This window comes from Hippopotamus amphibius, chromosome 4 (genome assembly GCF_030028045.1).
Source record: "Hippopotamus amphibius kiboko isolate mHipAmp2 chromosome 4, mHipAmp2.hap2, whole genome shotgun sequence".
In the NCBI taxonomy this organism is placed as follows: domain Eukaryota; kingdom Metazoa; phylum Chordata; class Mammalia; order Artiodactyla; family Hippopotamidae; genus Hippopotamus; species Hippopotamus amphibius.
The window spans coordinates 148,135,789-148,147,046 of NC_080189.1; the positions used below are offsets into that span (position 1 = coordinate 148,135,789).

General features: G+C 40.3%; 1 protein-coding gene across 1 annotated transcript in view; it reads left to right on the forward strand.

The window, feature by feature from the left end:
* Nucleotides 1-10,519, forward strand: part of LOC130851967 (ATP synthase F(0) complex subunit C1, mitochondrial-like) — a 130,804-nt gene extending 120,285 nt beyond the window's left edge. Inside the window, exons 2-3 of the mRNA XM_057732619.1 lie at nucleotides 9,828-10,021; nucleotides 10,342-10,519. Of these exons, the coding sequence (XP_057588602.1) occupies nucleotides 9,828-10,021; nucleotides 10,342-10,456 (309 nt within the window). The 3' untranslated portion in view covers nucleotides 10,457-10,519. The remainder of the gene's footprint in view (nucleotides 1-9,827; nucleotides 10,022-10,341) is intronic.
* The last annotated feature ends 739 nt before the right edge of the window (nucleotides 10,520-11,258 follow it).

Below are 11,258 nucleotides of genomic sequence, written 5' to 3' on the forward strand. Positions count from 1 at the left end.
TTAATAGCTGAACTGTTTCTTTTCTATCTAATTGCCTGCCAGGGCTCCGAGTTATTTGTGCACAGGCAGGAATGCATCTGCTTTGTGATCAAGAGTAATTCTGATAAACCTGAAAGCATATGGTGGACTTCAAGACTGAGTTTTCAGAGCTACCTGGGGAAAGGATGTGTTTGAGATAGGTCAGCAGGGTCAGAAACATTCAAAGAAAACTTGACACATTTTGCCAAACTTTTTCCTTTGGCCACAATGTAATTTGGATATTTTCAGAATCCATAGAGCCTTAATTTGGAGGACGAGTGCTTTTTAAAAAAGAGAACGTTTCCTTATACATAGCGTGTATCCTGATGCACTAAAATATGTTCTACTTTGCAATATCCTCTTTACACACTCTATTTTAGGGGCATGGAAAAGACAGTTCAGTTCAGTGTTTCAGATCGCTCCCTCTTGTGTCAAAATGCCTAATCATAGGAATTCCCTGGCAGTCCAGTGGTTAGGACTCTGTGTTTTCACTGCTGAGGGCAAGAGTTCAGTGCCTAGTTGGGGAACTAAGATCCCTCAAGCAGCGCGATTCAGTGGGGCAGAGGTGGAAAAGCCTAATCACACAGGTTTTTGACTCTGCCACTCTCTGATTAGGCAACTTTGGGCAAGTTTTCTAAACTTCTTAAGCCTCAGTTTCCTTCTCTGTAAAATAGGTTTGTTTATAGTGTCCACTTCAAGAGGTTATTGGGAGGATTCAGTGAATGATGCTAAAACCTGTCTGCTAACACCCCAGGATAATCCCAATTAGCTTTAGATGAAAATGTCCAATCTTAGAGATAAAGGTATAGAAAAAAATCATGATTTAAAAAAACATGTTAAAAGATTGGCAATTGTATATGTCAGTTTTTGAGAGGAAAGTCATTAATAGCAGGCAAGCTTTTGATTTGCAGCAAGAATAGAAATGAGTTGATTCTAAAGTTTCTCTGGCTATATGAACATCTCTATCAAAGGACGGAGTTAGAAGCCTCTAGGGAATTTCAAACCACTTTTAAGGAAAGACTCTGGTCTTCTTGATGTAGACAGGCTCCCCCGACCCATCATCAGTGCCACATCTGTTCCTTCTTCACCACCTCTGTACCTGCCAGGTGTTGGAAGTGATGCTGGTAACGGAGGCCCGTCCTCTGCCTGTGAAAAGGCACACGCTGGGGGCGGGGGTGGGGGGGGGTGCTTCTGAGTTCTTTAGGATCCTGAGATTTGCCCTGTTCTTCCTCACTACAGTCCGACACACTCTCAGAAGGGCCCGTCGAGACCTTTGGCAACCATTCTCCCATACTGACCAGGATTAGATTTAGGGTTGAAGACACAGGACAGAGCAAAATCAATTACTTTCAAGCCAATTTAGCCAACTGGCTTAGCCAAACCAATTTCTCAACACTGTCCTTTAACTTCTTGGTAGGATTAAGGGAGCATTTTTCTCTTCAGAAATTGGATTGTAGACCTCACAAACACCTAGCAGGAAAGAGGCTAATTGAAAGGGTCTGAGTTGTTATCTACATGCCATGTAAATACCCAATTGGTCCCAGCCTTTGCATTTGGCCATATCTCAGCAGGGATTATAGGATGAACTTGACAGTTGTGGTACTCCCAGGAGAGGTCTTGGGATTTGGGAATATGGACTTTTGAAGGTTGCCATCCACTTCAATCTACTCTTTAGGCCAAATCCTCATAATCACACCTGTGCTCCTTATGAGGGTTTGATTGTGAATGAAGCAATTTTTCCCTTTTCTCCCCAAAGGAGAGATCATTATCTTAAAAAAAAAAAAGATTGTCTTATAAGAGGCAAGTTCAAATACAGATGAAAATAATAATACGACTTAGCATTTCCATTCTACCTTTCATCTACAGAGCTCAAAATACTTGGCAAACATTAATTAATTCTCAAAACACCCTGGTGAGGTAAGTAAGGGTATTATCTTTATAATAATATATAAACACTGGCTGATTCATGAAAGCAGCCACTTTAAAGGGACGATTCTGCAGGATCAATTTCAAAAACAACCTTCTCACCTGGTGTAGACTTAATACTTTTGGGTAACACATTTGGGAGTGCCAGCTTTACTAATGATATGATATCCTAGAGGGAGCAGAGCTACCCTTTCAACATGATTTCTTTAATGGTTTTCAACAGTCTTATCTCTTTTGAGAAACTTTTTCATGTTAAAAAAATACCAATTGTGGCTTATTCAATCTAAATGATGTCAGTCTCTATGCATGAAAGAATTCCAAACTGTCCTAGTACATAAAGTTGAATGGTGAGAATCTGGCATCCTATTTCAAACGCATGTGGATTTGAAGGGGGGTGTGATAATTTCAGGGTTTTGTAATGTTTTCTGTCATCATCTTAAATGTTGAACACATTGTAAACCTTGGTTCCAAGACGTGTCAAAATGGGTACCAGCCAGCATTTCTAGATGAGACACTGACAGCTGGTAAAAGCGGACCAAGAATGAATTACATTGGCTCCCCTGCCACTCTCCCCACCCCCTGCCTCAGGTGGGGTCACACTGAATGCTTCACAACAAAATGTGGTCTCTCTTTCTCCTGTGTCCCTCTGTCTTCTGTCTCCTTTAGCAAGGAGCATAGCGTTCCCTTTCCCATTTGCTCACCTGGGTCCGATCAGCTGTTCACCTGAGTTGATCTCCGGGCGCGTCACCCTGCGTGAAGCTCACCACGCGTCACCGTGTCCTGTCTCGTAGGTAGGTTCATTTCCACCTACGCTCGCTCTTCCTGAAGACAGCGCTCGTCGCTGTGACGTTTGGCTTTTCGATTCCGGACAGTCGATGCTTTAGGCTAGTAGACATGGTACTTTTTCTATGTCTTTGAACTCACTCCCCATCAAGAACTAGGCTGCATTCAGGAAGCACTCAGTAAACATTGTCAGGATGTACTCTGTTCTGTTGAAATTGAAAAACGTCCCCGAACGGTGACTGAAACCTTTGTTTATAGTCTCGATTGGGCAAATCCTCCACACGAAAATGGTATATGTGTTGCTCTGAATTTTCTGCTTATTGATCCTGATAAGTGAACTGTTCTGCTCAACCCTGAAGGAATTGTAAGCACCACCACTTAACTGTGCAATATTGATCCACTACGTCTATCTGCGTGCCTCTGTCAATGGCTTTACTTAGCAGCCTCGAGAGAGAAAACCTGGTTTTGGTCTCATAACTTTGGTTGAGCTGATGGTCTCCAATCTCCAAAGTGGGATAAACCAGATTCCTTCACTGTGTTTATCTTGGCCCGCCATGTCTCTTTATGGAGAAAATGGTCCAAATAAAGTGCTTCCTCTGTGCATTTTGACAGGAAACACTACTAACATGCTTTCCTTTTGTTGTGTGCCTTGCTCTTTTCTCCCAGTGTTGTTTAAATATTTTCAGTACAATGACATATTTATTAATCCACTCCTCTCTGCATGGGGCATGAAATGATTGGTTCCTCTGCAAAGCCCTCTTAGAAAAGGTGGTTTCTCCAGCGAGAGTTAATAATATTACCACTATTCATGTAAAAAACCCTGAGACAATCTCTTAAAAATGGAACACATTTATCTAAAACAGCTGGTAAAGAAAGCACACAGGCACAGCCAGAGGCAGTGAGGCCAGAGGTCAGGGTTAACACCGATCTCGGTGGAACTTTGAAGCTGACATTTTACAGATTATATGTGTCTCAGTGCACAGTGGGCATGGCATATAAATTGGACTTAGAGGCCCCTATTTGTTCTCCGCATTTTTACGAGCCCACAGAGCTCTTCTTTGAAGCAGCATACATCGAAAATAAAAACTCATTTTAATGTTGTGGAACTATTTACAATAAATCACATTTACATCCCGGCTTTTCTTAAGTATAAGATCTCTCTTACACACACACACACACACACACACACACACACACACACACACACACACACACACACTTATGGGGTCTCTTTTCCAACCTGGGTAGCTTATTTTTACCTTTACAGTATTGTGAGCACAGCTTCCTTCTTCCTCCTTGCTTTGACTTAGGAGTCAGATCAGAGATGCAGCTATATTTGGTACCACAAGGACGCCTATTGTAAGTCATGTGAGGTGATTCAGCTCCAATGAGCTCCTTTTTTACCCCCAGGAAAACCCCCTGATGCCATAAAATGCCGGCTATAGCATGGCCCTTCAGCACTAGAAGAAAGCATCTGATTTCAAAGAGATTGAGTTCCACTCTGGAACTAATTATATCATTCATTTTATGGATTTTTTAAGTTGCTAGGTGTTTTAACTGGAGAAGGCTGGCGACCTAGAGAGAAACATGCCCTGGCAGAGTCTGCCGTGGGCACTTCAGCCACCTAATTAATTTTCAATAAAAGCTCACAATAGTTAATTTGCTCTAGACCCAATGTAAATCAAATGGAGACAAATAGGTTAAAATTAGAAATGTGTGATGGAAACCATGTTTATGGTCGAAATTACCTTTCACCCTGGAAATAGCACAGATTGACAGGGAAGGAAAATGAGACCACACAGATTTTTGTTCAAACTGATTCTTAAGTGAATTAAAGATTTTATTAAGGAGAAAACCGGTATGCCCCCTCTCCCCCAAAGATCTGAGATTTACGAAAAAATGTTACTTGAAGAAAAAGCATACTTTAGAAAAATGTTACTTTAAAGAAATCACAGAATGAAGACATTGTTTCCACTATACCAAGTTGCCTGGTGCCCTCATTTTTTCCCAGGCTTAACATCATGTGGGTATAATAGAACAAATACTCTAAACTTGTTAAGTTCTCAGGTCTAAATTGCCAGACTCGCCTACCCAGTGCTATTCCTTTAGCTCCTACTTTTCAAAACACGGCTTTGTAACATCAAACAACCATTTTTACTTTTATGAGAACACAGACAGATTTCTTATGATTTTATAATGGTACTTCAGGCCTCCAATTAAAATACCTAGACAATATAGATATCTTTGGCTCAGTCCATTGGACAAATATTATTATTAAGCTTCTCTCCAGGATTTTATATTTGCAAAATATTTTGTGGACTTTAATCATTTTAAATTGCCTTAACGTTGCCCATTTTCTCCATGTCTCTCTGTGATTCCTCAGGCAACCATTTCATTTTAACCCACAAACTACTCATGTGATGCAAGGTGAACTAAGCTTTTTTTTTTTTTAACATACTGGAACGTTAGTCTCAGAGATGGTTAACTTTTCCCTTGTCCTTTGTGGAACATGGCAATTTAAACCACCCCGGGATTCTATTTTTATTTCACTTTTGCCAAGTTCATGAAGTAAATTCCCTCTTTCCCACTCAATCTGGTTTTTCTTCCTGCCCCAAAGGAATGATGTTGTCACTGTAATGTCTTCTAATGCACTATAAATGCCGTGATGAATTGGAGGCAGGCTGGTTTCTTCTGAGCAGGAGTCCATTATCCTGTCACAGTGTTCCTTCCCTGTAACTTAATTTTTATTGTAACAAATGACTAAGTACCAAAAAATGAAACAATGTGATGGGCCGATCTAAAGTGGCCTGACTCTGATGGTAAGTGCAGCGGAGTGACAATTGTTTGCAGCTGCCTTCTAAGGGCTCTTTCCCCAATGACATCCACTCTCCAAATTGGAGTTATCAAAAGCATTTTCTGGATGTTTATGTAAGATCTTCATCCACATTGACTGCCTAACAATACTAATATAAATAAAGTGCTTTGCAAAGTACTCAAGATAAGCGTTAAGAATAAGCATGTAAGAGAGTCTTAACTGTGTATTAGAATCACCTGGGATTTTGTTCAGCAGCTATGTAGGGTGCCAGCTCCCATCATAGGAGATGCCAATGTAGTTGGCCAAATATGGGGCTGAGGAATATGCATTTTAAACAAGCATCTTTCCTAATTTTGTTGAAGTAGTCATATAGATTATATTGTGAGACGTCTTCGCCCAGAACCTTTGGTCAATCCATTTTTTCAATAAATATCCGCTGTACACTTGACCATTATTTTATAACAAGGCACTTTTTTTTTTTAATTGGATTTCTAGCTAAGGTAGGTCTCTCAAGTCATAGTTCCAACTTCAATATGATCTGTTGACAAATGGTACATTTTCCCTTCATTTGTTTTATAGATAATTGTCACCAACATGTATAGAAGATTAAAATCACCCCTATGTTACTGATGATAAGAGAATATTAATCTGGAATCCATAAATCCCAGAAAATTTAATCAACTTGGTGTGTAAGTGAATAGAGGCTTTTTGCGGATTAGAGGTTTCATAGATTTCACCATATTCCTAAATGGTGACCCCCAAAAATGTTAAGGACCGCTGTCCTGAAAGTGGACAAACAGTAGTATTGGCTTCATTAATATGAAACTTCCACATCAAATAAATGGTTGTAATGTCTAAACAGTACAACAGAAATTAAAATTATAGCTTCATAGATGATTAACATTTTATAATCAACGTTTATTTCAAACCTTCTTACATATTCAAATGTTGTCTGATATTTGCAGTTTAATATGTAATATAATCAGATTGTCCCAGAAGTACTGAAATTTCTTTCCTAGGAAATATTTAGTAACAAAGGATAGAACCACTAAGTTTTGCTTCTAGCGGTTTAAATGGTGTCTATTTCAGAGACAGCATGAAACTGAGGAAATTTTTGGAAGATGGTGAAATCTCAGCATCAATCCATCTGTTAAATACTTATTGAGGACCCACTGAGAAAAATGAAAACCGTCGTATAAATGTTCACTGGAGCCTGAGGCTAGCAGATTTGTGAACTATCCCAGGTTCATCTAAACACACATACACCTGTGAATCCTCATGGTGGAATTCTCCAGTCATTAAATTACCAGTTGAAGTGGTTTCAGTAAAAATCACAATTGACTTCATCAATCGATGTAATTTATAAGAACAAAGGGGCTTCCTTAAAAAAGAAAGTTTGACCATCACTTAGTTTGAAAGGCTGGATGAGAATGAGAGAGTGTTGGGGAAAGAAGCAAAAGAAGAGGTTTCTGAGTAAAAGCACAAATCCTCAATCCATTGATGTCCGCAGAATAATGATAACCATATAGGATAATCATTGTTGGTGGTTATAAAAGAATTGAAGCCACATCGAAGAGGTATCCAATATTCTAGCTCTACCTAAACAACTGCTGCTGGTGAGACGAGATGTCCTTAAAACGGTCTCCAAGTATTTCATTTTAATCATAAACCACGAGGTGTTAAAGCGCTTAATGAGGTCTTAAGTCATTGTCAACTACTTATCTTTAAGTTGTTGTCATCACATTCTAATTGTTATGCTTCTGCCAGCGCCACCACCGGTGGTGCCCCATCTTAGAGTAATTGGTTAAACGCACGCGCGCAAGCGCGCACGCGCGCACGTGCACAGACACACACAATGGCTGCCCTAGCTGCTGCTTAGCTTGTTAACCTAAACCACTGCTGTCACCAACACACACATATATGCGTACAAACACACATACTTGCATACAAAAAGCTTTTAGGAACTTTTATCTTTTTGAAAGGGCAGGGGTAAAAATCAATATAGTGGTAGCCTGGCCAGCGGTAGGGGATGGCTGAAGCAGCATGGGTGGCTGAGCTGTATGAGAAACAGATGTAAGCTCTTTGGGACTAAGGCAGGCCTTTCTCTTTACAACCAACTCAACCAGCCAATGGAAAGCAATTAACGTCCCTACCATCGGTCACCCACCCCTCCCGCCAAAGATTATTCAGTCTGTCTGTTGAAGCAAAATGCAGAAAGGGGCATCTACCCAGCTGGGGAACCTATGATTTAGGCTCACACTTCACTCAAGTTATACACATTCTTAAAAATTATTCGTTTCATGGTCTGAATCAGCAGGGAAGTGCTTTCTTGCTGTTCTGTTTTGTACATTCTACCATCAGACAAATTTAAATTCACCTATTGCTCTTCACACTCATCTGTCTCTTTTTAAAATTTGTTTTCCTGGCCTGGGAATCCTTCTGGAGTTGATAAAAGACAGAGACTTGACACAAATGGGTCATTGCCAGTATGGCTACTTAATCAGCTTTCAGTGAAGTTAGATGTTACAAACGTAAGGATTTGGAACGATTCAACCACTTTGGAAAAAATGGCATTTTCTCAAAAAGATAAGCAGGCATCTACCCTACAACTCAGCAATTCCACTCCTAAGGATTACCCAAGAGAAATTGAGATACGTCCACAAAAATAATCATATGGCAATGTTCATGGCAGCATTACTCATAATAGCTCCAAACTGGACACAACCCAGATGTCCGTTATCCAGAAAGGGTAATCAAATTGCAGGATATCCATACAACAAAATATTACTAGCAATAAAAAGGAATACACAACAATATGGGGAATCTCAAAACATTAGACTGATCAAAAGAAGGGGGATATGAAAGAGTATACACTGCATAATTCATTTATATGAAGTCCATGAATAGGCACAATTAATCTACAATGATAGAAGTCAGAAGTCAAAAAGAGGTTGCCTCTGGCAGGGAGGTAGTTGATTGGAAAGTGTCACACAGGAACTTTTTGGAGGTGATAGAAATATTCTATATCTTTTTTTAAATGACGGTTATGTTCAGTTATGTTTGTGAACACAATTGACACAACACACAGAACTGAACACCTAAGACCTGTACCTGGTATTGTGTGTAAATTATACCTCAAGTTTTTTAAAATTAAAAAATTAAGGATTTTGGAAATATAGCTGTTGTAACAGGAAAAAAAGAAATGAATGAAGAAATCAAGAAATAGCGATGAGGGGAAATTGATGATGCTGGGGGAAGTGAAACTCATTAAGGATGAGAAGGTAGGTGGGGATATGTGTAGAAATACCTAGCCAGCTACCTGAAAGTTTCTTGGGTACCTGCTATGTACCAAGCACTGTGCTAATCTCTTTCTTGTATATTTTCTATTCATCCTTTTCTTTTTCTTTGACCCTCTAGTGCACAGAATTGAATTAGTCCTATTTCTTGGTTCATGACACATTCTTGTCATTAGTTCATGCCTGGCTAGTTTTATTTAGTTAGCTAGTTATTCTTATTCATAACATGTACTTGTAAGCCCTCCACCCAAGAACTAACTAGAACCTTGACTGCAACCTATTATCTAGCTGTATCATCCTACCTCCCATTCTCCCACCTTCCCCCCACTGAAAGTAATCATCATTCTGGACCCTGCGTTTACCATTCCCGTTCTTTCCTTTGTATATACAATTTTATTAATGATTGTGAATTCTTACACATCTAGATGTTACTTAGCTTTACTTTTAAATATTTAAATGTTTAAGTATTATTTAGCTTTAATTTTACAACAAATGTGTTCTACATAATCTTTTGGCATTTACTTTTTCACTTGAAATTATGTTGCAAAGATTCATGTAAGTTAAGTGTCTCTGCATCACTTAATCTTTATAGCCGTATGAAATAGGTATTTTTAGCCACATATTGAGATACAGTTGTAGCTCAGAGAAGTAAATTAACATGGCCGAAGACACACAGCCAGGAAGTGGTAGAAGAAAGATTCAAAGCTGAGGCTCTCAACCAATATGTTTCACTGCCTTCTCCATTCTTGATTGTCTGCTATTTATAACCACATCTCGATCTCTACCCATACCCATCCTTACCCACGCCCCCCCTCTGTACATATCTACAAGTAAACATAAATGTCAGCAAGGAGCCCAGGTTGTGGAGCATGAAAGAATCAGTCAAGTCTATCTAATAAGTTATGGGTCCTTAACCTCTGGTAGAGAACATAAAATATAAAAGTTATATATGCATATCACGTCAAGGATTTTAATCCTTTAAAATTCAGATCCTGTCTGAACAGCCTTCTTACAGCAGTGTCCCACTCCAGGTAGCCAGTCGGGAATTCCAGACCAGTGTTGTCTCCCAGGACATTGACACAGCGGCCAAGTTTATTGGCGCTGGGGCCACCACAGTTGGTGTGGCTGGTTCAGGGGCCAGCATTGGAACAGTGTTTGGCAGCTTGATCACTGGCTATGCCAGGTAAGTTTCGGGGTGACCTAGAGCATCACCTGTTGTAAATTGCACTTTATTTGGAGGAAGCCTTAGCAAGAGATCCTTCTAACTTTGTGTTGATTTCATCTACCTCCTATTTTCTCAGAATTTAAATTTATGTTTCCAAATTGGCTCACTTAAACTTACCATGTTGGTACTCCGCTTGCCTGTCCAATCCCCAGGATATATGCAAGCTACGCCCTCTCCCAGTTTCAGCGCTCCCCATTCACCTAACCTACCGGAGTCCTCCACCACCACCCATGACCCACGCCCTTTTCCCTTCCTTTCCCTGTCTCTGTCTCCGGCAGGAACCCGTCTCTCAAGCAGCAGCTCTTCTCCTATGCCATTCTGGGCTTTGCCCTGTCTGAGGCTATGGGGCGCTTCTGTTTGATGGTCGCCTTCCTCATCCTCTTCGCCATGTGAGGCTCCATGGAGGTCACCTACCCACCCCTGCTGCTTTGACTCCAGGCCATGCCCGGTGCTGGAATGTGCTCGGCTTTACTGGTAAACACAACGTTTCTCTAAAAAAAAAAAAAAAAAAAATTCAGAATATACAAGCAGGTAATGCTTTAGGAAAAGTGTCTGCAGGTGTAGTAACATGTACGCGTACACACGCGCACATGCACTTTCTGGGGCATGTCTTAGAACCACTTCCTTATTTCACTTCATTTCACATTCTAAAAGGGCAAATGCAAGGGCCTTGTTTAAGCAAGTCCTGCTCTGCACCTTATAACTGTATACCAGAGGCCATGGAAACTGGCTCACTCTCTCAGGATGTCATTACAACCAAGCAGGATCTTATTAGAAATCAGCTCCTCAGGTCCATAAAGTCAGTGTATTTATCTTCCTGGAGTGCCGGCTGCCGGCAGTTACACAGTCCCATTGTGGGGCTGTCTTGTCTGTGAAGAACATTGCACAAAACAGCCATTGAAAGATCTTCCATTTTCATGTTGAACTTTATAATTTTGCAGTAGTTTAAGTTTAAAGGGCTTGCTTCTCAAGTGTAAGGTATCTTGTTACATATGCTAGAAGTCCATTGCCGGTCCTAGGTCCCACTAACTAAATATTTGCCTTTATGAACTAGATGCTGTCCAATGTGAATGTGCAGATTTAATTGGGTAGCAGGGGCTCCAGAGCTAAGAATGCCTGATTTGGTCAATTTCTGCAACTTCTCACCCATTGCTACTTTCTGACTGTTGAGTTGTACCCATGGCCTTCACGGGTC